This window comes from Carassius carassius, chromosome 26 (assembly GCF_963082965.1).
Source record: "Carassius carassius chromosome 26, fCarCar2.1, whole genome shotgun sequence".
Taxonomy (NCBI): domain Eukaryota; kingdom Metazoa; phylum Chordata; class Actinopteri; order Cypriniformes; family Cyprinidae; genus Carassius; species Carassius carassius.
In genome coordinates, this window is record NC_081780.1 from 21,406,154 (window position 1) to 21,433,571 (window position 27,418).

Genomic DNA, 27,418 nt, shown 5'->3' on the forward strand with positions numbered 1-27,418 from the left:
CAATTTCTCGAGACGTTTCATCCAAAATTACAGTACCATCACCAACCCTCTCAGTAGCCTCCTCCGGAACAAACCCAAATCTCTATCATGGACTCCAGCCGCCACAGAAGCCTTCAACTCCCTCAAGAGGGCCTTTACAACCACTTTACTCCTGGTCCATCCTGACCCCAATCGACCCTTCGTCGTAGAAGTCGACGCCTCTACCACCGGAGTGCAGTTCACCTCAGCACTAAAAATACCACACACACGCATTCAGTCAGCATCCGGTCTCGTACGCAACAAGGTCTTACCTATATGCTAACTCTAAGGACTAACTCTACTCTATCTCTACTTACCTCTCTCCAGCGACCTCCAGAAGCTCCCAGTCTTCATCGTGCGTGTGTGTGGTACACCCACTTTCGCCAGCATCTAAACTCCTATATGGTATGTGTGAGGATTTAGACCGTATCATAGTACTGAGACTGCTCTCCTTAGAGTTACAAATGACCTGCTCTTATCATCTGATCGTGGTTGTATCTCTCTATTAGTTTTATTGGATCTTAGTGCTGCGTTTGACACAATTGACCACAACATTCTTTTGCATAGACTTAAACACTTTGTTGGCATTAATGGAAGTGCATTAGCATGGTTTAAATCGTATTTATATGACCGCCATCAGTTCGTAGCAGTAAATGAAGATGTATCATATCGATCACAAGTGCAGTATGGAGTACCTCAAGGCTCAGTACTAGGGCCACTACTCTTCACGCTTTATATGTTACCCTTGGGAGATATCATAAGGAAACATGGTGTTAGCTTTCACTGTTATGCTGATGATACTCAGCTCTATATTTCTTCGCGGCCCGGTGAAACACAACAATTTGAAAAACTAATGGAATACATAGTCGATATAAAAAACTGGATGATGAGTAATTTCTTACTGCTAAATTCTGAAAAAACAGAGGTGTTAATTATAGGACCTAAAAACTCTGCATGTAATAACCTTGAACACTGTCTAAGAGTTGATGGCTGCTCTGTCAATTCTTCGTCATCTGTTAGGAACCTAGGTGTGCTATTTGATCGCAATCTTTCCTTAGAAATCCACATTTCTAGCATTTGTAAAACTGCATTTTTCCATCTAAAAAATATATCTAAATTATGGCCTATACTCTCAATGTCAAATGCAGGAATGTTAATCCATGCATTTATGACCTCAAGGTTAAATTATTGTAATGCTTTATTGTGTGGTTGTTCTGCACGCTTAGTAAACAAACTACAGCTAGTCCAAAATGCAGCAGCAAGAGTTCTTACTAGAACCAGGAAGTATGACCATATTAGCCCGGTCCTGTCAACACTGCACTGGCTCCCTATCAAACATCATATAGATTTTAAAATATTGCTTATTATTATAAAGCCCAGAATGGTTTATGACCTCAGTATTTGAATGAGCTCCTTTTACATTATAATCCTCTACGTCCGCTACGTTCTCAAAGCTCAGGCAATTTGATAATACCTAGAATATCAAAATCAACTGCGGGCGGCAGATCCTTTTTCTATTTGGCGCCTAAACTCTGTAATAACCTACCTAACATTTTTCGGGAGGTAGACACACTCTTGAGGTTTAAATCTAGATTAAAGACCCATCTCTTTAACCTGGCTTACACATAACATACTAATATGCTTTTAATATCCAAATCCGTTAAAGGATTTTTAGGCTGCATTAATTAGGTAAACCGGAACCGGTAACACTTCCCATACCACCCATTGTACTTGCTACATCATTAGAAGAATGGCATCTACGCTAATATTAGTCTGTTTCTCTCTTATTCCGAGGTCACCGTAGCCACCAGATCCAGTCTATATCCAGATCAGAGGGTCACTGCAGTCACCCGGATGCAGTACGTATCCAGACCAGATGGTGGATCAGCACCTAGAAAGGACCTCTACATCCCTGAAAGACAGCGGAGACCAGGACAACTAGAGCCCCAGATACAGATCCCCTGTAAAGGCCTTGTCTCAGATGACCATCAGGACAAGACCACAGGAAACAAATGATTCTTCTGCACAATCTGACTTTGCTGCAGCCTGGAATTGAACTACTGGTTTCGTCTGGTCAGAGGAGAACTGGCCCCCCAACTGAGCCTGGTTTCTCCCAAGGTTTTTTTCTCCATTCTGTCACCGATGGAGTTTCGGTTCCTTGCCGCTGTCACCTCTGGCTTGCTTAGTTGGGGTCACTTCATCTACAGTGATATCGTTGACTTGATTGCAAATAAATGCACAGACACTATTTAAACAAAATGTCATTTTGCATTATTGACACACTGTTTTTCTAATGAATGTTGTTCAGTTGCTTTGACGCAATGTATTTTGTTTAGAGTGCTATATAAAGGTTACTTGACTTGACTCATCAACGGATCCATTCTTCACTGCGTCCAGCACCATCACTTTACCCAGTACTACCCGCTCCTCTGCTTGTGCCTAAATAAACGGTGTTTCTGTTATCCTCAGCCTCCTGTAGTGGTATTCCGTAACAGTGAGGAGCATCAGGCCTATTAGAAGCAGCTAATAATACTCAATTCAAAGCTTCTGAGTCAGAGACAACTACAGTATAATACCAGATAAAAACCACAGATATTTAAATTAAATGAGCAAAAAAACATTATTATTTAACAATTACATATGCTTAAAAGCTTTGCACATAAATGACAATGACAATAAAAAATAAAATAATACAAATGAGTTTTATTTCCTTATTTGTTAGAGAACTTAATCCATTTTGGTAAAAAAAATAAAAATAAATCTATTAAACATAAAAAGAAGAAGGGATCGTAAATCTACCTCTTCAGGTCCATAAGCAGTAATTTCTTTTAAAAAATACATTTAAAAATAACCCAGATAATGTACATGCACAAAAGCTAAAATGAGACATTTGGGGGCTTTATAATATTTATTTTATTGTACTCTTTTGTTAGCTAACTTAGGGAGTCCATTAGAGAACAACTGTGATTCTTATATCCCAGCTACTTAAGAAGGAAAGTTCACACTTTGTATGTCAAGCATTAAGCATTTATGAAAATCAATAGTAAATTCCAGTAAGTGCCAGTAATCTAAATACAATTTATTAAAACTAGCACAGAACATAAATAATTACAGAGGTGCACATGTATGAAATGAAGTACATTAGTGTATCATAAAAAAGTTGTATAAAAATAAAGCATATATCTTTGTTATGCACTGCTATTAAAACTACAGATGAAAAAAAACATATCTGTTCAATAAGGAGAAAAATCTTCATGATGATGTATACGCACATTCTGTGAAAAAAAAAACTTAAAATTACATAAGATCACACAAGTTCAGGAAGTCTATCTTCAAAATGAAAGTCAGCACGAAACTGAATCATTATACACACACAAACACACTTTTTTGTGAAAAGTGGGGACATCCCATACGCGTAATGGTTTTTATACTGTACAAACTGTATATTCTATGGCCCTACACCTAAACCTAACCCTCACAGGAAACTTTGTGCATTTTTACTTTCCAAAAAAACTTATTCTGCATGATTTATAAGCTTTTTGAAAAATGGGGACATGGGTTTATGTCCTCATAAGTCACCCTCTCCTTGTAATACCTGTGTCATACCCATGTCATTATACAGAGTTGTGTCCTGATGTGTCACAAAAACAAGAGCACACGCACACACACACACACACACACACACACACACACACACACACACACACACACACATATCTATGTATGTATGTATGTATATATATATAAAGATGTAAAATTAACTGTATTAAATAACTGTCATTTAATTTCTATGACTACTAGTTAGTTTTGTTATGATCAAACAGAACTGTAAAACTGTATCCATAAAAGTGTCTAAGTGAAATATGCCATACATACCCTTATAATAGGTTGTTGTAGATGGAGAAAAGAGGGTTCTCTTGCTTACAGTGAAGTTTACGAGCTCTCAAAACATCCCGCACACACTGATGGATATAAGCATACTGAGACTGCAGAAGAGAAGTCCATCATATTAGGGTGCTTATAAACCAATTCTTACATTTCATTAAACCTACTGAGGCAAAATAGAGTAACTACATATTTAGGCAATTGATTTCTAACTAAAATTGGGCATTTTTAAAGCCCATTCATGCCAAAGACGATAACTCTGTGTCTTGTCTGTGTAGGATAGCAGCACTTTAGATGAACTTCTGTTCAACTGGAATTATTTCACTAAGCAATGCCAATCTGACATCAATATAAATGTTGCTGATGTTGCTATACAGACAGGCTCATACCTCCGTTTGTACCATGTATGAGCGATGCAGGCGTAGATCAAACACACATCCATAAATGTCCACTGTGCAGTTCCTGTCCAGTTGCTGTAAAACACGATCCAGCACAATGAAAGTGCCAGTTCGGCCCACACCAGCACTGACAGAGAGAAAACCATATCCAGTGTAAATATATTTTGCCTGAGAACACCCTGAAATGTTCTTCAAAGATGTTTAGATGATACACGGATACCTGCAGTGTACTACAGTGACTCCTGGACTAGTTGTCCTGTCGATGTAATCTCTGACTGTTCGCACAAACTGAACGAGTGATTGGGTAGTTTCCGGTACACCGTGATCTGGCCAAATGGTGTAATGGAACTGACGCACAGTCCTGGGGTATCTCAACTGACCCTCCTGAAATAAGAATTAGCATCATGTCGTCCCATATTACAAAAAAACTACTAGTTGCTATTTCATTCATTCAGTCAGTGATGAACTTTATTTCTTCATATATATTATACTTAAAAGAGTTTTTGTACCACTAAATTACAAAGTTAGAGTTTACAAAAATAAGTTTCAAAACAGGTTTCCCAAACCGTCGAATCTTGCAAAGAAATGTCCAGGTCATATTTTACCCCAAAACGAAAAGAAAAGAAACATAAAATAGAAATGAAAATGAAGCCAACAGTCATTATGGAGTAAAATATGACCCAACATCTTTAAACAGTTTACCATTAAAAATAGATACCTTTAAGAAATAACTAATTTACCTTATAGTAATAAATACCTTTAAAGTTCACCTTTAAGTATTACATATTTATATTTACTATCAATATATCTATTTATTTGACACTTACAGATGATATCTTGAAGTCCCGAATGGTCCACTCTGGGAGGATATTCTCAGAAAGCAGTTGCACGACAACATCGCCATAATACAAAGGCTCACTGTCAACTGGCCAGTATCGATCACACTTCACCTGGATCATACACATATCCACAAAAGTATAACATGAGACCAGCACACATCACCAGAAAAACAGCACTAGAAGCCTCTACACTCACCATGCCCCTCTCCACACACTGGGTCACCATTACAAGGCTGTGTACATTTTGTTCCCACACCATGCGCCAGAAATCATCCTTGGTACCTGGTAGAGGCCCTTGTGTGGCAATATACTCCCATCTGAAATTGTTTCCCTGTTAAAAAGACACAGAAATACTTTTGAGTCTGAGGGCAAAAAGGATCGTTGACTGCTTTGAGGCTTGTGTGGTGTCCACGAACAGAGTACATATATTTAGTTTATAATGAATTTGGTAACAAACTGTTAGTAAAGGAGTTGCTTGACCATACTGTAAACGCTGACCGTCAACCTCAGGAGGAAAAACTAAATAATATATGATCAGTTTTATTTGATCTTTTTGAATTATTAATTAGCTCTGTCACCAAAATTGAAGACATCTGAATACAATGTAAAGTCTTGATGTGGGCAGATAAGTTTTGAGTAAACACCTAAGTAAAAAAAAACACTCACACACAAACACACACAGATCTATTACATATTAAGTGACAGTGTAAATCGTTTCCTCTTCCACTGTTATATAAGCTGCCAGATGGTTATAAATTTACATTTATGCATTTAGCAGACGCTTTTATTCAAAGCGACTTACAAGTGCATTCAGGATTTAAATCTTTTTTTTTTTTTTAGCAGTATGTATTTATCAGATGTTTTGTGACTTATCATGTAATCATTGATAATTTTATATTTCGGAAGGAATTTATTTGATCCTTTTTTCATATAGTAACTCATAGGGTGCAATGCTTGAACTTGATGAATGCAGGTAATGCAACAGTGTGTGTAAAAATAGAGAAAATGGAGATTAATTTACTTGTACTGTTTTGAACTACTTTAAAGGGATCCCTGGGTATTAACTATAGCTTAATGTAATGTAAATGATGTGTCCCTTACTGAAATATTTAGTAGAAAACCCTTCAAAGATTTATGTTATTTAAAAAAAAATTAATCGTTTTATACATATTTTGGACTAAGGGGTGCCATTATTCTGCAATTTTATTCGTCCATATGCATCTACCCATTCTTTTCTCCTCTTCTTATCGCTAGGAAATCAGTGAAGTCTTATATTGCTTCTCTTGTTGACCTTCGACTGAAAATTAGAACCAAAAGTCACACAATGTGATATCGCATCAGTAATTTTTTTTTTTTTTTTTTTTTTGAGTTGTGTATTCTGAGTTGTGTTGTGGTAAAAAGCGGCAGTAGCTCACCCAGTGCAACCATTTGACGTCATTAACGCAGAATGTACTGTGCACATAGTTTAAAAACAATGTTGATTTTTAAAAAATAACATACCTGTACATCAGTCGGTGGCCGTGATTTTGCCAAGTAAGACATGTTCCTGGATCAACATCTTTTGATAGTCCTGGATCAACATTATTATCCAAAAATATATATTAAACCCAATCCCTAAACCTAACACTACACATAATTTATTCCTAAAGTCAGAAGGAAATTGTTAACAAGGGTGTAGACCCACCAAACCCTGATTGTAAGCCTAAAACAGAAACACTTCCTGAAACATTATATCTCCGTTCTGATTGCTAATTGGAATGTTGTTCCAGAATCAACAAGGATGTTGATCCAGGAACACTTTGTACTTGGTGAAATCACGCTCACCAGCATACATCTTTCATGGGTTTTCTACTACATATTCAATAAGAGACATTGTTTATGTTATATTAAACTATACATGTCTTAATACCCGGGATCCCTTTAAGTAAATTAATACAGTAAATTAAATATGGGCAACAGCAGGGACATCATTACACTTAATTGTTGCTCAAAGTAAATGATTAAAAAGATTCAGACACATTGAAAATATTAAACATTATCAATGGGGCAAAACGAAATAATTTAAATATGTTAAATAAAATTACACAGATATCATTGCCATAAAACTCCAAAAAAAAAAACAATGTTAACATTAGCTTGCAGTATTTGTTACACTGTAGAATAGAGCACTCAGCAGCCTCCCATAGGTCCTAGTTCTGAAGTTTAAGATACTGTATGATGGATTGGTCTATGAAAAATAATGACAGATAAAATATATTGACTAATATAGAATTTATTTGAATATTTTAGATGGGTTAAGTGACTAGTGACATCTCTGCATTGAATATCACGTTTCTATCATCAACAACCAAGACGCTTGTATTTGTTTGGAGCTCTGCTCAGGTGTCAGAACCTCTTTATAACCCTAACCCTATATCTTTATAACTTTTACACCACACAACCCACAGTTCCACCCAGTTTTTGGCCAGTGAACAATCAAATGAAGAACATATGTTCAACTTACAGGTATGTAGTTAGCATTTATGTAGTCTGAATAGGGGTCGTTCTCCAAGCAAGACAGTCTTACCCGCATCGAGTCGTCTGTAATTAAATTATTTTAGAATCAAACTGCTTTGCATTATGGGAAATTGCATAGTGAAAATGACTCCATAGCAACTATACTGTAGCTACATTAAAGGGTTAGTTCACCCAAAAATCTAAATTATGTCATTAATGAATCAATCTTTCGTCCGTTATCTGGCTCAGCTCGGTGTTCATCTTCAGTTCTCTCTTCAAAGCAGTTCAGTCAGTGTACTGTTTGAGTAAATTAATTACTCTGGGATATTGGTTTGTTTGAACTCAGAGGGAGTGTCAGCTACATTAAAAAAGTTAACAGCATAAGTCATTTGTGGATTAATGCTTATTGGAGACGCGGACCATTTCAAACGATTCAGTTCTTCTTGAACTGGTTCAAGAAGATCCGGTTACATCGAATGATTCACTCGCGAACCGGGTATCACTAAACTGCAGTGAACATGCTAACAACAGACCCGGAAGAGAAGACAATGCTGAATAAAGTAGTAGTTTTTGCTATTTTTGGACCAAAATGTATTTTCGATGCTTCAAAAAATTCTAACCATGGACAGTATACCGTACACACAGTTTCAATGGAGGGACTGAGAGCTCTCGGACTAAATCTAAAATATCTTAAACTGTGTTCAGAAGATGAACGGAGGTCTTACGGGTTTGGAACAACATGAGGGTGAGTTATTAATGACATAATTTTCCTCTTAGGGTGAACTAACCCTGTAATATAATCAGTTTGACTGCTGATACCATATTGATGTGAAAATAATTATATCATGGCAAGTAAATATACTTTTGAGATGTACATTTATAATACTTGTATTTTACTTACAATATCATTTGTCTCTACTTACAGGGCAGTATATTGTTGTAGCGATTTTTGCTTCGGTTCCCAAGTAGACGTGCAGCATTTTGAGTTTGGGTCCGTCCAACGTCTTTTAGGTCCTTTTCAACATTGGTTAAAAGTTGAGGCAACAATCAGTAATGCATTCAAATGATAAAGTTCAGCTTGATAGTCTATTTAGATTAGAGCAAAGTGGAATGATGAAACATGAAGTGGAACATTCCATGGAATGACTATTGTTCATTCACTGCTTTGATAGACTTTTAGGTATTTAGTGTTTTATTTTCGTTACATGCGTCCGTTATATTGAGCCAAGATAAATCAATCTATCTTGCATATTCTCATGTTCCCTCTAGATGATCTCTTTAATGTCATTACAATCTAGTGAGCTACCAGCTATTTAGATGTACTCCCATATTACTCCAATAAAGACCAATATTGATCATTTGTGCTTTTGCCAAGCTATTTTGAAAAATTAATCTATAATCTGATATCAAAGTATCTTGAAAATAATAATATTCTATCACCTTTTCATTCTGGATTTATGCTGGAATATTCGACAACTAGTGCTCTTCTAAAGCTGACTAATGATGTATATATAGCATTAGATAGTGGTGACCTTACAGGGGATATTTTTATTGATCCTAAGAAGGCCTTTGTTCTAGTTGATCATTTCCTGTTATTAGATAAGTTGTATGTTGGTTTTTCTTAATAGTCTTTATTGTGGTTTAATTCTTATTTACATAACAGAAAACAATGTGTGGTTATCCAAGATAAACATTCTGATTCATTTATTGAAGAAAGAGTGGTACCACAGGGCTCAATATTGGGTCCTTTTCTTTTTTCTATTTTTATAAATGATCTTCCCTTAGTTCTTTCACATTGTTCTGTTCATCTGTATGCATACAAAACTGTCATTTAATATATAATATAATATAATATAATATAATATAATATAATATAATATAATATAATATAATATAATATAATATAATATAATATAATATAATAGAATGGAATATTTTACTACTTAACAAAGGTAAATCTCATACCATGGTCTTTGGTACAAAGCATATGTTTAAATCAAAATCTAATAATCTAAAAATAATCTGTAATGATGATCAGATTAAATATCTGGGCTTCTGACTGAATCCAAAACTTTATTTTAAACCTCACATTGACTATATACTTTGTAAGATAAATTTTGGAACAAATGTACGGTATCAATCAAAATTGTTTCTTTTTAATGTTTGAAAAAAAACTTGCTTTACAAATTATATTACCATTTTTTTTACTATGCTGATGTAGTTTCTCAGAATACAACTAAAACTAATCTTCTGCCTCTAACTACAGACTATATTAAATTACTATAATAGATTTGTTATTGGGTGTTCATATGATACACACCATTGCATTATGTACTATTTACTTAAATGGTTTCCACTCAATATCAGAAGGAAAATTCACTGGATGCAATTTATCTTCAAATGTATACATTTTAACTATCCTAATTATTTACATCAATATTTGATATTATATTATTCTATATATCAATTAAGACAATGTGCAAATATCTATTTGTATTTTTTTATTTTATTTTATTTATTTTTTTGTTAAGAAAGTTTTTGGGTAAAAGACATTTAGTTATAAGGCTCTTGCAGATTGGAATAATCTACCTTTAAATGTACAATCTTTTGACTTTATTATATACCGTATTTTTCGGACTATAAGTCGCACCTGAGTATAAGTCGCATCAGTCCAAAAATACGTCATGATGAGAAAAAAAAAAAAAAAACATATATAAGTCGCACTGGACTATAAGTCGCATTTATTTAGAACCAAGAACCAAGAGAAAACATTACCGTCTACAGCCACGAGACGGCGCTCTATGTTTTCAGTGGTAAACTACAGGAGCACTGAGCAGCATCTCTGGCAGCATAGAGCGCCCTCTCGCGGCTGTAGAGGCTAATGTTTTCTCTTGGTTCATTTCTCTCGGTTCATGTCAAATTAATGTTGACCTTAATTTTGCACCTGACTATAAGTCGCAGGACCAGCCAAACTATGAAAAAAGTGCGACTTATAGTCCGGAAAATACGGTATGTTCAGAAATGGTTTGTTTTCTTGTTTTGAAACTACTTGTAATTGCTTTAGAAGATATATCTATGTTTATACTTATATGTGCTAGGTAAATATAAATATATAAATACAATTATAAATATTTAATGTGTTAATATTGTAGTACGGTGTGTTGTTTTGATGTTTTTATTCTTGTGATTGTTTTTTAGTGTTTTTTCTTTTCTGGTCTTATGTTTTCAAATTTTTGTGTAATAGGACCCCTATGAAAACATGATGATGCACCTCAAGGGGTTTGTCCCAAATAATAAATTTGTTGATATGCAGTGCATTACCTCAAACTCTTCAGACAGAAGGTAATTGGAATCAGCTTGAAGTTTAGCAAGATGAGACTCAAAGTGGGCTGCTTGGACCGGGCTAGTACAATAACAGAAATTCTAAATCAATAACAGAAATTCTTATAATAATAAATGGTTAAAATAAATGCTACATTAAATCATTAATGAATCAGCATGTTTTGAGGACTTCAGACTCTTTAGTCTGTACAAAATATGGTTTATAAATATCAATAATATTTCTTTTCCTCTGTTATCAGTTTAAATAGAGATGAAGTATTGTGGTACCTCCTTATGCCTGAGCACATCTGTGAGGTAGGCAGTGTCTTCCACATGCACATTTTCATTACTGGACTTTCCTTTACAGCTCTTGAAAAACACATACAACAAATAAAGATCAGCACAGTAACAAAGATTGTGTGTTAACAAATGTGTATGCACTCACATTTTGTGAGCCCTCTTTCTGTAAATGAGCAAGGCGATCACAGCAAGCACCATGGCCACTAGAAACGTAGCAGCTGTGATTCCTCCCGTGAGTCCATTCCGTGGTGCTGAATGACAAAAACAGTGAGAAACATTACACTATTTAATTAAAAAAGTAGATTTGAGTCATAGTACAGTGGTAGTACACATGGGGAAGTAAATGTGTCATGTTCTCATCCCAACCACCATAAACTCAACTGTCCTATTGATTCTTCACACTAAAAAACAACAGGGTTTTACCTGATTGAGTCGTCAATGGGAGAGAAAGGTATGTGTCGGTGTAAAGGGGATGCACACATTCTCTGTTCTCTTCATCAAACAGCTGAGTGAAGGCACGAACACTTAATCTGAGACAGTAAAGCATGAATATTCAGAATTACACATCTTAAACCTGAGTTGAAACAAATATTTCAGGTATAAATTTTAATTGTAATTTTCTCATATTTGTATCAAATATAATATTTGATTGAAATCACATTTGGGTAATTTTTAGAGCTTGGGAGGACCCATCAACATTCTTTTTCCCTGTATGAAAAAGAGCACCATGAACATTATGCTAAACATCTCCTTTGATGTTCCACAAAAGAATGAACATCATTACAGGTATTGAATAATAATAATGAGAGTGACTTTTTGGTATGATTTTCAATAGCACCTTTTAAATTACGGTTCAATTTAAATGCTTATTGTCAATTTTTAATACAAAGGCAACTTTATACTAAAACACACTGACACTGAGATGAATGAACACTGCAAACTTGAATGTAAGGTGAGATACTACAACAAGTATTACATAAAGCTATTCAATTGTACCGATATGATGTTCTGGGTCTAAGCGGCCCGTCACAGAAATGCGTTCCATGCTGGATAGATTCTGAATCCCATTTGCAAGCTCCCCCCAAACGTTTCATTCCTCCTCCGAGGTTTATCTCAAAAACACGGCTCTTGCTGTCAGATCCCTCGGCACACAGACTGTGGAAGTAGCCGGTCTGGTATGCTTTGATGGAGCGGTTTTGTCTGTAGTCCAGATATGATGGCAAAGGATGTCTTTGCTCTGGCAGGACATTATGAACATCTGCAAATGAAATGAAACGAGACTGGATTCAGTTCTTAGAGAAGCATAATAAGAGACAAATGGTGATAATATTGCCATAGATTCTAACTCGGGTAAAGAAACTGAAATTCCAATGACTGGTACCATTTGACTCAGTGACGATCACTGTGAAGAAACGAATAGCCCCATTAGCATCACTGAACCAGCTGCAGTTGAAATTAAACAGAATGGTGAAATGGGTGATGACCGCAAACTGCTCACTGACCCGTACTGTCACTGGTGGGGCAGGGGGCCCTGAAAAACACATATCTCTTGAGATTAGGTATGTCTAAATTATATATTAGAAGTATTGCTCATATATTAAGTCATTTAAAAGCTGGAATACACTTCACAACTTTCCGATATGGGGCAGATTTTAAAACACTTGGCATCATACACCTGCTGACTTTGTGAACGTTTAAAGAGAAAAACTAGGCTTCATACACTAAATGACTGAAGTCATTAGTGACACAATACTACACTTTTTAAATTATTTTAAAAGCAACAAATTCGAAAAGAAATGTTGCTAAGAGATGCAGGACAGATGAAAACAATATGCATTTTAAAATGGGCTCAAAATATCAAACATGATTTAGTATTCGATCGATGGCAAAATCTGTTTCAAAATTTGTGTAGCATATTTACATGTAATTTTTCTTTTTTTTCAAAAAGTTTGTTATCTAGAAAAAGCTAGGTCACACTAGCTATTTACAAACCATTAACTATGACTTTTTAATATGTGCTTTATAAGTACTAATAAAAAGCCAATATGTTAATAATAGGCATGCTAATAAGCAAGTAGATAATAGTGAGAATTGGTCCCTATAACTAAAGTGTTACCAATTCCTTTTTTTTTTTTTACATGAAGTATGGCTGCCTGTTATGTAGAGCAACAAAGTGACCAGAAGTCAATATGTTTTTTAGTGAGAGTAGGTGATTTCAAGGAGAAAGAGCATGTTTGTGTTATACTGTCACTTACTGTCGATCATAGTGATAACGCTGGTTTCTGTGGTTGTACTCTGCTTGTCTCCAGACATCACTGTGATGTAGATGGTGTAGTTTCTAAAGGGTTCCAGCCTGTCAAAATGCTGCGAATGAGCATTGTGTCCAAGTGTGTATGTGTACACCGGCATTCTGGACCCTTGTTTGTGGCATTCCACTACATAAGAGTCGAAATCGGATTCCGGGGGTACCCAGGAGCAGGAGACAGAGGTGGAGCTCAGGGGGAAACAGTGGATGCTTTCAGTTGAATATGGAGCTATAGGGAAAATGATTCTGTTATGAACATTTTTGTGAGCAAATATTCCCAAAGTCATTCTCCAATACCTTCACCCTCTCTGTTCCTCCCTGGTGGAATGAGATTACAACCTCTATCTAAACTGCTGAGAACATCAAATCTTTCAAAAAGCGTCTAAAGACACACCTCTTACAAAAACCAACTCAAATGCTTAAACTAATGTCAAATTAGCTCTTTGATGAATTGCTTGTAAGTCACTTTGGTAAAAGTTATTTGCTTGACATGTTTTGTATCTAAAACCACAATCCAGAGTTCGCATAGACTTTTGCGTAATTTTTGAACTGAATAAGAAGCAGAAGCTTTCAGTTCATGCTAAAATTAGTCCCATATACCCACAACACTCCAGCCTCCCTTAGACTGTTTTTCAGTAACTCTGCTTCTTTCGACTACTCTTTTTGTTGTTGTTGGGTACAACATTACACCAGCAGGTGGTGACCAGTGAGTGTTTTCAAGTGTGTGAGTCTTCATCATACAAATAATTCAAACAAATACAGACTTTTTTCTTAAAGGGTTAGTTCACCCTAGAGCTGAAGATCTTTGCCCGATCTTGGGCTTAATTTATATAATCTCGCTCGGGCTCGCACTCCGGTTTGCGAGGTAAACGAGCGGTCATTTGATGTGTTTCGATTAGCGCGAGAAAGATGCGAAAATGGATGCTGAGTAGGTGTAACGGAGGCTTGCCTCTGGCGATTACATTTTGGCTGCACCAGCAACTAAAGCAAAGTCTGAGGTGTGGAAAGGTTTTGATCATGTTTATAATGAGAATAATGAGTGATTAAAGACGCACCATCAGTGAGTGCAGGAACGCGTTGAAGCCATCTACAGTGGATTCAATAATTTTCCTCCACAAAAACATGTAGGATTAGCCTAATCTCTGTGAGTAAAGGTTTTTCAAATGATAACTAAATATTCATTGAGTCTTAAATGCATAATGTGGACAGAGTATTTACGCTAATGTTGGCATTATTCTTTTATTAAATGTCAGCTGCTAGTAAGCAAATCCGGCAGAGCCTTTATCTTAATTTTGTTATTGCCAAATACCCATTTTAATTTAAAATTTGTCTTAATTTAATTTGTTTAAAAAAACTTATTTTTATTGGTGCGCTGGTCTATTTATAGGCTAAATGAGCCTATGTCTATATTTAGAGTGCTGAGATGTTAAGATGTTACAGAGGACTTATTTTATTTTTTATTCCAACTTCCAAGTGGCCTAGTCTACGTTAGTTATGAATAAATTATGTTAAAAATGTATAAATTACTCATTCTTGACATAAGGAAAAAGAAAGGTGTGTGTGCGCACATTTGAATAATGTCGGGCTGTAAACGGGTTTGGGCTTTTAAAAAGTTGTCAATCAAAATGTACTTGTCGGGTTCGGGCTGAAACCTGTCGGGCTCGGGTCCTGTCGGGCCTAACTTTTGAGGCCCGATTACAGCTCTAGTTCACCAAAAAATTAAAATTCTTTCATTAATTACTTGTCAGATGTGTGGTCAGTGGTTCAACTGCAATTTTACAAAGCTACGAGAATACTTTTTGTGCGCAAAGAAAACAAAAAGAACAACTTTATTCAACACTTTGTCTGGAATGGCATGAAGTTGAGTAATTATTGACAGAATTTTTATTTTTGGGTGAACGATCCCTTTAAGGCTCAGAATGTTTTATTTGGATTTGACTCACTAAAATGATCAAGCCGGTTCCAAATAATCTGGAATTAAAGAGCCATATACAACACAAAACCCACAGGTTTAGGTTTTACTGTTCTATTGTGGTTAGATTTTAGTGTGTTTTTTTTTTCATCAGGTTACTTCAATACTTTAAGATTCATGTAAATACTGTAGGATTCCTGTAAAGTGACTACTCACGGGTTCTGATGGTGTGGTAAACAGGACTACTGTAGGTCACAGGGCTGTATGTCATACCACTGACAGTCCGAAGGCTGATATTATAGAGCCGTCCTGGATAAAGTCCTTCCAGTATACGCCGAGTGGGATGAAGTCCAGAAACATTAAGTGTGTCCTGAGGATACCATGTGACTTCAAAATCATCATAGTCTCCTGTATCCGGAACATGCCACATTAGCTCCACTGAGCCCGAAGAGCTGCTGACAGACACTGATGATGGTGGTGCAGGAACTGTGGTGATATAACAAGTAATTTAGCTTCAAGAGCTGTAGTGCATTGGTTCGTTTTAGTACAGCACAATGTCCAAGCTACTCTTTTCCATTTAAAGGAAGGTAATTACTGCTGAGCTCCAAAAAGACCACAAATCAGTATAATAGCATCATAAAAAAAATAAGCAATTTGACTTGGGCACTAAATTTCAAGTCTTCTCAAGGTGTATGATACTTAAATGACAAAAGATCCTAATGTGTTCACATAAAATGAATCAACAAAAACAAAAACAGAGCTGCAGAAAGGAAAACATTTTCCGCACACGCATACTGTTTCAGATATTTGAAATCTGAATGAAACTGGCCTTACTTACTATGGCATTAGATCAGTTATAATGTAAAACATATCTTTAGGGCGGTATGATTTGCGGCCGCACTGACCTGTACGCCCTATTGCAGTCGTAGTGTTGGTCAGATCTTCACTCCAGCTCTGAAGTGTAGCAGAATAAAGCCTACCAGCCACCAGTCCGTGAAAGATGACCTGTGTGCTCTCTGGACCCAGCCGCTGTTCGAAGCCATCCACAGTGACTGAATATCCAGTAAGTCCCCCAGGACCACGCATCCAGCTCAGAAGAAGACTGTCCATTTGACCCTGATTCTCAACTTGAGGGTTTATGACAGAGGCGGGAGCTGTAAATACAAAAATATTTAACATCCAAACAAAAATATACACATTATTATTATAAAAAAAACATTGAAAGAGCAAGGTAAGAATAGAGCTTCAGTATTCACCTGTATGCGCCCACATAGACAACTGACTACTCAGTTTCCCTCTCCTCCTGCTGGTGACCTTCATCTTATACAGTGACCCTGGCAACAGGTGCGTTAGGGACCAGCCCAGAGCATCTTTTCCCAGTGTCCTGTGGGACTGTATTGTCTCAGTCTGATCATACAGATACAGATCAAAATCGTCCACCCAGCCCTCCGGTGCAGTCCAGCAGAATGAAAGTTCAGTGCTGGTGTTGGAGCATATGTTTAGCCCGGTCACTGCTGCTGGACCTGAGGAGATTAGGTGAACAAGTCCAGTAAACTTGAAGTATTTGACGTGAAATAAAGCTCAAAGTACTCTTAATGCTGGACAGTAAGATTAGATAAAATACCATACCATAAAGTGTTCTTTTGCTTAATATTTTTTTGATCATGTGAGATTACAAACTCAATTGTGTGGGGAATACACAGTGAAAAACATACTGTTAGAAGTGTGTCTTACGTGTTTGTCCCTCAGCAGTGATGTCCTTGCTTGTGGCGGTGCCACTAAGTGTCTGAACATGTGCTCTGTACCAACTTCCTGGAGTTAAATCTTTAAACAGGTAGTGGTTGTTAGAAGAGGGCACAGAAGTGCTGGCGATCACTCTTTCACTCTCATCTAGTAACTGTAGACTGTATCCATCAGAAACACCCTCAGCTGCTGTCCAGCTCACTAACAGATTGCGTGTGATGAGTTCATTATCTACCCGCAGATTGCTGACTGTGGAGGGGTCTGAAACACACACAAGCTCACATTAGACTGTAGTTTTTTTTCAGCTTCCTAAGACAATATTATTTATTTCTATCATGACAACTTTTAGCATCACATTTTAGCATGGTAATGGATATGACAATGTTATTGTATTTGGTCTCGGCGGAATAGCTCTACCTCTGCTGTTGGTTATTGCCATAGTTGCAGATTATTGCTGCTGCAAGCAAGTACAGGAACTTGCTGCTGCCGATACATATGGCAATACTGTGTTGTTAGTATTTAAGACATATTGCTGCTGCACAATTAGTGTATAAAATAACCCTTAGCAGATCTATACAGGTGGAGCTGGGGAAGGTGTAGGGTTTCAGAGGAGCTCAAATTCATGAAGTATCATATTTCCATTAGAGAATCTAGTTCTGACATGTAAATAACAGTTAATATGTGTATTTCATACCTGTTCTTCCACAAGTTGTACTGTTGTTTGTCTGCATTCCGCTGACCGACTGCACAGTAACAGAATACAGTTGTCCAGGTACCAGGCTGAGAAATTCTGTCTGAATGATGTGTTTAGGAACATGTTTGGCTTCCTGAAAATGTGTCCCATTAAAAAACAGATACGCTAAGTAAAAGTCCAAGTCTCCATCACCAGAGGACCAAGAGACTCTTAGACTGCTGTCTTCGGTGCCAGCACTAAGACGGAGATCCTGAACCTGGCTGGGTACTGTGTGGCAAAATGGGGAAAAAAACCAAGGATATCATCAAACTGTGATGATGATCAAATCCTGTCAAATTCAACATCTAATTTAACACAATTAGTGTTAAATCTGTTACAATTTATCACAAGTAATAAAAAAAGAAGTATTAAAATAATATTGTACATCATAAACCATTGATTGATGCAATGCTTAAATAGCTAGCGTCATTATAAAAAGTATATTTAAAGAGGAATTTCACAAAAATATGCCCAGGTTTTTGCTTAACATTTTGCTCCAAAGTCTTATATATATTTCTTTGAAAACAGTATATATTTAATGGTATATATTGTCTCTAAAAGATAATATTGTTATTACTCAAGTCAGTCAGTGTTGATTCTATTCAGATAGGGCTGCACAATAAATTTTAATTGTGATGATTTCTGCTTCTCTCAGTTTATCAAGAATTAATATTCTCCAATATTTGCAGCACTATAATAGTTTATAATTCTTATTCAAGACCCATTTCACTTAGATATACCACAATAGGGGAGAAAGGACAATTGCCGTTTCCGTCTCATGTTTTATTGATTTAATTTCCTTCCATTTCCCCCATATTCTCTTTAATGTAAAACTTAAGACCATTATTATAATACTGTATAATTGCCACACCTATGAACTGTTTTGTTGTGTTTTCATTCCCCATGAGCTCAGTGTGACCTAGTTTCCCCTCCTGTCTGATTGTGTCATTCTGTTCACCTGTGTTCTAATAATTACCCTCGTTTACGTTAGTATTTAAGCCCAGTCTGCTCAGTGCATGTTGTCCGGTCTTAATGTTACCTATGTGTTTCCCGCCTACCTGATGTGGATTACCCTTATGTGGATGTATTGAAGACTGTTTACTGCTATCTTCGTCATATTCGGGCAATTCTTCTACACCGCACCATGACAATAATACCATCATTACTAAAATATATATATTTTTTATTTACTGTATTACAGAAACAAATTACTGCATTTGCGATTATTTAAAATCAGCATACATTTATGGCAATACAACAATATTACTACAATATAATGTGTGTGTGTGTATATATATATATATATATATATATATATATATATATATATATATATATATATATATATATATATATGCTTGTATACATGAAAATGATGTAAAAAAAATGTTTTGTAGGAAATGTAATTGCTTTTTTTTTTTTTTTTTTAGTTATAGACAAATTTACTAATTCACAAGGTTAGTTTCGAGTACTTTTTAAACCTTACCTGTGCGGCCCTCAAGGATCTCGGCACGCTGGTATGATCCACTGTGAGTAGACAGCACAATCTTGTAGAGCCGACCAGGTGTGAGCGCGGAGAACAGGTGTTCCCTAACTGTACTGCTCAGATTGACAGCTGGTGACACCTGTGTGTCATTGAAGAGAATCTGTACCTCATAGTTATCGACATCTCCTGGAGCAGACATCCAGTTCACCCTCAGAAAACTTGTTCCATACTCTTTTAGGAACAAATCACCCACAGCACCCGGGACTGAAATACACAAGGGTGAAATGTGATTTTTATTGTATTGAACCGATTGGAAAATCAAAGTGTCTTTGATATTTACACATATATGTGATTTTTTTCTTAAATTTTATTTAAATGTAAAACAAGAACAAGAACAAGAACATTTATACATGGGTCAAAGACGAAAAATGGTCTAAGCATAAAATCAATACTGGTTAAAATTTTTGTTGTTATTCCAAAAAAGAATTAAATAAAACATTTTCCTTTTCATGTAATTGTATTTTTCTGAGCAAAAAAATTTATATAATACATTTTCCCCTGATTTACAGAAGATACCAACTAAAATGTAATTTAGTGTAACAATCTTGTCAGCCATATTTACAACAAAATTATATTTATGACATATTCAAAAAGCTAAGTACTTTCACCCCAAATACTAATTAGTTATTATTTAATATTTTTTTACATTTGCCACAATTCTAGGTTTTGCCCTCTTATTTTCTCTTAATTCTTATTTGTCAGTAAGAATTTTTGACTCATTTAAAACCCAATAAATTGCAATATGCTCACTTATTCTTTTATATATTTTAATATGTACAGGTCAGAATAAGCATATGTTTGAAATTTTACGTAACTATACACTGAATGACAATGGAACATTATTTCAACTACATTTTGACATTTTATTCTTCAAAATCTTATTTGAAACCTTAAAAGTAGACACTTAACTTCCATTTAATGTGCTTTCTGTGGACATAAAATCACTTTTGTAAATTTCTTTTAATGCGGACATCTTAACATCTGAAACCCACATATAGAAATACAGAAATATACATAATGTATTTATGCAGTGTACTCGCGTAAGTATAATAGTATCAAAGGAAATAAAAAGAAAAAAGTGAAAAAATATCCAGCGAAGAACTTAAAATAATAATAATAAAAAAAATAATACAATAACTTTTTACTTATCATTCAGAGAAAACCAGTTGGACCCAGTTAACTGCCTGATTGGTTCAGTGCTGGAGTTACTTTAAGATCACTTTTCTGCTGGGATATTACCCACCACTTCAAAGGTTTACATGACAGGCATCTTTAGGTGGTGATTCATTGGGGAGACACCCTCTAGGGTCTTATTTCCTACTAGAAAGATGTTGCTAAGACCTTCAATTCATTCAAGAGTTCTGGGGTTGGATCTGGCCATTGTTTTGGTGGGCTTGTTCAAGCCCTTCAAGCCTATTGAGTCAGCTTCAGAGAAATTTCTGACTTTCAAGATGGCATTCTTCCTTGCAATCACTTCACAAGGGTAAGAGATCTGGAGGTCTGTTGCCTCTTCCTGTCTAGAGTTTTCTCCTGGGATGGTGAAAGCTCTTATTCACCCTAGACAATGTAATGTGTCTAAGGTGCCTACCAATCAGTGTTGACAAGTCTGCGGTATTCCTGAGGAATTGGGCTACTTAAACACTGATGCCGCGGATTGTTTTTCATGTATGCCAGTTTAAGCGACCCCAATAACGTGATATTTAGTCCCTAAAATTTGAATTTTACCAGAGGAACCCCACCAAAAACATGTAATTTACCCCACCAGAATGTGATTTTTACAGAGGGATCCCCTCAAAACATGATTGGGCTAGTTTTGAGTAGCAATTGGGTGGGTTTGTTGTGAAAAACCTTGCACACACGTCCATGTTTAACGCTTCTCATAGCTATGTGAAAAATATATGTTTGTCTATACACATAAAGTGAATAAGTGGGACACCGTTCATTGTTGAAACAGGGGATGCAAGGAAGACGATTCAGAAACACTGCTTGAGAACATTGATACCGCCCCCTTTGTTGCATGTTCCCGGTGCATGCTCCTTGATAATGGGAAAAACAGATGCTAAAGAATAATGTCACTCACATGTTCGGCCATGTATAGAGACAGTAGAGTTGTACTGGCCACTCCAGGTGCTGATGGTCACAGTGTAGAGACGTCCTGGAACCAGATCACTGAACTCACATTCACTTTGTGTCCTATTGAGCTTCTGGCTTTGAAGACTTGTGCTGTTATACTCGATCGCCACTTCATAATAGTCATAATCCCCAGATGCATGATTCCAGTAAACCTTCAGAAAGTCATCTCTGGCTGAGTGGATGGCGGTGGGGTTTTGGACTGTGGACGGCTCTGAAAGAGGAAATAGTGCAGTTTTATTATTCTCAAAGTGTTGCCAACATAATGTAACAATAAAAACAACACATTACGCTTTAATCAATGAGGGGAAAAAAATAATGATAAATAAGCTTAATGGAAGCCTCCCAAAAACATTCAACTTATCAAGTGCCCTAAAATAAAACACTTGATAAATCAATTAATGCCCCTTTAGTTATTAGTAGTCTAGATCAAAGGTAATATTGAAATGTGAAAGAAAATACATATTAGTTGGATTATAAAAGTATATTTGTAATGTACAACAAGAACAAAATAATTTTACTGATTTATTACTGTAATGAAGATTTAAGGTTTTGATTTTGCTATGAAATTTCTAAAATTTAACGATACAAATGATGGTGTTATTAATGCTTACGTGTCCTTTCCTGCACAAGTGTGTGGTTTTTGAAACTGCCGCTGTGTGTGGTAATGGAGATGCTGTACAGTCGGCCAGGAACCAAACTCCTGAACACACACTCGGTGGTTTCTTTAGACACGGCGAGAGTGTGTACGATGTTCTCCTGGTCCTTTAGCATCACCATGTAATTGTCCACATCTCCTTCTGCTGCCTTCCAGGACACGTTCAGAAAATCTGGACCGCTGTTAGTCACAGTTATGTCAGAAACAGCAGCGGGCACTAAAAACCAAAGAGAGAAGGTTACAGTATTTCAAGAATAATAATAATCATTAGGATAGTCAAATAAAGGTCTCTATACTGTTTGAAATACAAATACTTCTCAGAATTTCTTTTCTTTTTTTGTAACAGATAATGGATCCCATACTCAAACATTTACACAACTTACACTTGGCATTCTTATAGCTCTGTATTAAATTGGAATATGAGAAAATATTATTACACTAAAACTGATGCATTACATGTTTAATCAATTAGAAGGCTTTGGCTGGATGTGTCTGTATGGTGTCTAGCTGCTATAAAATGTGTAACTATTCTCCATTGTTTGGGCAACTTCACAAGAGTTCATTAAACGCTGGCTGAAAATAGAAAGAGCATTTGAGCCCGACAGGATGTGTTTAATATGACCCGCTCCTTTTATGCAGAGCTTCCTGAAATTCCATAAATCCCCTTTGTATTGACCTGCAAATTGTTTTGCATTTCTGTTGTGAATTTAATCTGTGGGAAAATAGTTACGGGGAAATATAAGATCTGTATTATTAGTTTATTAATAGAATATTTTACACAGTCTGAAAGTGCATTCCATGATTTTGTTAAAAATGTATTTTGTCTGGGTTAATGTTACCTGTACGACATTCGGCCTCAGCTAATTTGGAAGTCTGTGATCCGCTGACCGTGGTAACTACTAATTTGTGTAAAGCACCGGGTCTGAGGAAGGGAAGCAGGGTGGAGGTTGTGTTTGCTGAAACAAAAACGTTGTCCACAATCTGTCCGTTCCATAACAGAGTTAACTTGTAGAAATCCAGATCTCCAGATGGTTTCTCCCAGCTTGCACTCAGACTATCTGAATTTCCCTGGTTACTTAGTTTCAGGTGATTCACCTTTAAAGGCACTGAGAACACATAATTTGATTACAATCAGATTCTTTAAATATGTCATTTGCTATAATAATTTATAACACTTCTATTTGTTAATATAAGTTAATGCATTCAAATTATTCAGATTACAAATGCTGCTGTTTATTGTTTGTTCATAATGTATTAACTTGCTGAACAGCTGCAATGTAAAAGTGCGGAAATTTTTTTTTTACATATATCACCCTATTGTACTTAAAATACATTTATAACATTTCAACATTAACATTTAAAAAAAAAAAGTTTTCATATGGTTTGTTTTATACAACCTAAAATCATTCTGTATCCACATTTTAGATTTTAGTGTGAATTAAAATGAGGTAGTGCTGGCCAGAAGTACTTTTTTTTTTTCTTTTAACGTTTTACAATAAAGTTCCATTTGTAACAGTATTTACCTACATTAGTTTATTTGAACTAGCAAAAACAATACTGCATGTATTATTATTAGTTAATCTCAGCAATTATTAATACATTATTAAAATCAAAAGTTGTATCTTTTAATATTATTTAATGGGCCTAAGTTAACAAACAAACAAACAAACTAGAATATTAATTAGTTTTGAAATTAGACATAACATAGACCTTTAGACAGTAACGGTTATTACTTTCTAGTGTTATATGAGTTGCACCTAAAATATTTAAGAAAATGGCAATATAAGCTTACATGTTCTTCCCTTTACTGTAGCAGAACTCCGCAGGTTCTTTGTGGTAGTGGTTACAGTAATGTCGTACAGACGACCAGGCGTGAGGACATTAAACGTGCACTCTCTCATGTCACGACTCAACGTTCGTGTCTGAAGAGCTGTAGATGTGTTGCTTTGAAAAAGCTGTACGATGTAGCTGTCGCGGGATGATGAGCCCAAGGGGTGAGTCCACAGAGCGCTTAGGGAGGTCTCGTCTGAGTGACGAATGTGCAATTGAGATACTGGTGGAAGACCTGAAAAGAAATAGACCAATACCAAAAGAAATATGTTACAAAACCCCAACTACAGTTTGAAATAGTTTTAGGAATAAAATAAAAAAACAGTATTATTTTCAAAAAATTGGATTACAGGGCATTTTTTTTGGGGGGGGGGGTACAAATATAAATGTGAAGTAAAAAAGGTTATGTTATAAACAACTTAATTTTAAGGTTAACTTATGTTGTCACAATTGTAAATTTGAATATAAATTTACCCAGAAAAGGTTAGTGAGTGTTGTTTTCACAGAAAAAATTATGTTAAATTACTGTTTGTGTCTTGTGGCTATACTTAGGAATAAGTAAGATTCAAAATTCTGCTGACTTTACTAGTATAGAATATTAAATAACTTATAATTTTGTGTTGAAGTCACATGACAAAAAGCATAAAGCCATATTGGCAAATCAGAAGCCTGACAACGTTTCCAGTAGACGAAGATAACAGCACTGGCTCCAACGTCACAAACCAAAAACTCTGATTTCGCTGTCTACATGAACACACTGCAACCAGAGCAGTGTCCTCACCGTAGTAGGCATTTTCAAAAATGTTTGGTTTCAGTGACCTGTCACTGCGTTTGCGTGTGGAAGAACGGCCAAACCGCGTCAAAAAATCAGCAGTTTTGAAAATAACCGCATTAGTTTGGACAGGGCCAAAGATTAAACTGGAGAAGAGATTACAAGAATGCAGTGTCTGTTGTCTCTTTCATATTTGAAATGTAGAAAAAAAAAAGTAATAAAGACAAACGGAACATAGCAGACTGAAAAGAGCTCTTGCCACAAATATTTTTATGATAACCAGTGTTAAATATTTTCCTGATTAGAAAAAAGCGGTCCTGAAATTCAGGCACAGACACTTTTAAAGGCTTGTACACAATTATAGCCATTTTAATATGAATTATAAATATATAAAACTATTTAAAAAACAGATCAAATGTGTCTTCAGTGATTTTTAGATTATTTATAGTTATTTAGAGCAGCAAATCACAACTACATTCCTGGAGAACCACTGCTCTGCACATCTGCTTAGTTCAGTCCATGGGGCTCTCTTAAGAAGCCAATGATCTGAATCAGCTGCGTTAAATATGGAAGACATACAAAATTTGATTGCACCCCAAGACGAGTTAAGAACAACCAATTTAGAGTATCAGCACATGGTTACCTATTTCCTCCTCGTAATAGACTGTATTAGCCAGGCCTCCGTTCTCTACACTGACTGCCATGCTGTACACTCTGCCAGGCTGCAGATTTAACCATGACAAGAGTATTTCCTTTGCCATTCTGTCCACAGTTTGGTTAGCAAGGATTTCACTTCCATTAGAAAGCACTACACGGATATGCTCCCATTCTCCGGAAGGGAGAGTCCAAGTGATCTTTAGTGCGCCACGATCAGACAGGTTCTCCATCACCAGATCTGACACCTTTCCTGGTTCTAATAAGGAAAACAGAATGTTAAATGCAAATAGTAAAAACTATCAATTAAAAGTATTAAATAAAATCTATTTAATTAATAAAAAAATCTAATTTAACAGCAGCATTCTAGAAATGTATTCTCATTAAAACTACTAAAGTTATTCAGTCAAAAGCGCTGAATAAATTCAATTTTTTCATTCATATTAGATAGACAGCAACAGGGACTATACATTAGGCTCCTGTAAATATAATGCACTGATCTAACATACTGTTACACATGAGACTTATATTACATCTTGTAAAAGGCCACTGAGGCCAGTGTTTAATAGTCTTTTAAATATGTCACTCCCCATCACAGTGGTGAGAAAACAGCAGTTAAGAAAGCATCTAATCAAAAGCATCTAATGATAACGATGTGGATAAGAAGAAATTAAAACAGAAGCTAAACAAAAAAATAAAATATTTACATGGGAAAGAAGAAAATTGTGGTATTGGTAATAATAATGGTAGTGTTTACTAGCTGGAGTGAACTTTCTTTGTTTCAAATATTTTGATGTAGGAAAAGCGCTCACACAACTGAAAGGAGGTGGTAGAAAAAGAGCTTTTGTTTTTGTTTTGAAAGCACAAGGCCACAACAAATGAGGCAGTATTCATTTTTTCTTCAGGCCTTCCAAATTTTAATTCTGACTAGTGCAGTTCCAAACAACACATTTCACAATGATTATGTATTAGGTCAGGTGGTATTTTGAGGCTGTTAGAATGTATTTGATCACATGAGCATCAACATTAAAAAAGCAATTTGACTGAATACGTCTCCAAAATTAGAGCACGTACAGCATAAAAGTGCTCTCATAATAAGTTCTTAAGTTATTTGTTCTTACCAGTTTTTACTGTGATCCATGTATTATTAGAAAGTGTTCCACTCCTGGTGCTGACTGACACCTGGTAGGTCTTTCCAGGACTCAGACTGTCAAACACTACATCTGTACTATTAGGGGACATGGATTTCTCAAAAGAGTTTGAACCAGGTAATGTCAGATTAACAAGGTAACTGTCTACATCACCAGAAGCTTTATCCCACAAAACTCTGAGGGTTTTCTGGTTGCCATTGTTCACCACTCTGAGGTTAGAGACAGCAGCTGGAACTGTAAAGGGAGAGGAAGAGGTCAATTAAATTTCTTGTTTAAAGATGTTATAATGTATATGTTTAAAGTCTGAGAGAGAGAGAGAGAGAGAGAGAGAAAGAGAGAGAGACAGAGAGAGAGTTTTATCTTCATAATGTTGAACTTTCTTCACTATCGCTTATAATACTCCATTTTTTTCCAGACAATTGAAATAAAATTAAGCCTGCTTTTTTTAATATCATATTCTGTTTGGGAAAACACCACATTACAGAAATAAAATGAAATGCGACACTAGACGCGTTTCCATTAACCTTCAAATTGCACAAATTGAATTGAAAATACGATTAATAGAAACGCATACATTTCACAAAAACGCTCATATATTGCAAAAAAATTCTTAAGCTCGCATTAGTTGGTTTTTTTTTAGGCAATGCAAAAAAGGAATAATTTGCAAGACTGCGATGGAAACTTTATTCCAGTCGTGCCACACACGTTTCTGAAGCCCAAATCCATC

At 35.8% G+C, this 27,418-nt stretch overlaps 1 protein-coding gene across 1 annotated transcript in view; it reads right to left on the reverse strand.

Moving 5' to 3' along the window:
* Positions 1-3,803: 3,803 nt before the first annotated feature.
* The window catches only part of ptprb (protein tyrosine phosphatase receptor type b), a 28,086-nt gene continuing 4,471 nt past the window's right edge, over positions 3,804-27,418 (reverse strand). Inside the window, exons 4-29 of the mRNA XM_059511541.1 lie at positions 26,662-26,925; positions 25,530-25,799; positions 24,077-24,349; positions 23,124-23,390; positions 22,241-22,501; positions 21,577-21,840; positions 19,437-19,700; positions 17,912-18,178; positions 17,209-17,478; positions 16,731-16,997; positions 16,380-16,628; positions 15,691-15,960; positions 13,513-13,791; positions 12,639-12,788; positions 12,254-12,515; positions 11,681-11,787; positions 11,403-11,508; positions 11,246-11,326; positions 10,958-11,039; positions 8,560-8,650; positions 7,644-7,720; positions 5,337-5,471; positions 5,129-5,251; positions 4,522-4,685; positions 4,293-4,428; positions 3,804-4,004 (exon numbers count right to left, since the gene is read on the reverse strand). Coding sequence (XP_059367524.1) covers positions 3,897-4,004; positions 4,293-4,428; positions 4,522-4,685; positions 5,129-5,251; positions 5,337-5,471; positions 7,644-7,720; positions 8,560-8,650; positions 10,958-11,039; positions 11,246-11,326; positions 11,403-11,508; positions 11,681-11,787; positions 12,254-12,515; positions 12,639-12,788; positions 13,513-13,791; positions 15,691-15,960; positions 16,380-16,628; positions 16,731-16,997; positions 17,209-17,478; positions 17,912-18,178; positions 19,437-19,700; positions 21,577-21,840; positions 22,241-22,501; positions 23,124-23,390; positions 24,077-24,349; positions 25,530-25,799; positions 26,662-26,925 — 5,087 coding nt within the window. The 3' untranslated portion in view covers positions 3,804-3,896. The remainder of the gene's footprint in view (positions 4,005-4,292; positions 4,429-4,521; positions 4,686-5,128; positions 5,252-5,336; positions 5,472-7,643; positions 7,721-8,559; positions 8,651-10,957; positions 11,040-11,245; positions 11,327-11,402; positions 11,509-11,680; positions 11,788-12,253; positions 12,516-12,638; positions 12,789-13,512; positions 13,792-15,690; positions 15,961-16,379; positions 16,629-16,730; positions 16,998-17,208; positions 17,479-17,911; positions 18,179-19,436; positions 19,701-21,576; positions 21,841-22,240; positions 22,502-23,123; positions 23,391-24,076; positions 24,350-25,529; positions 25,800-26,661; positions 26,926-27,418) is intronic.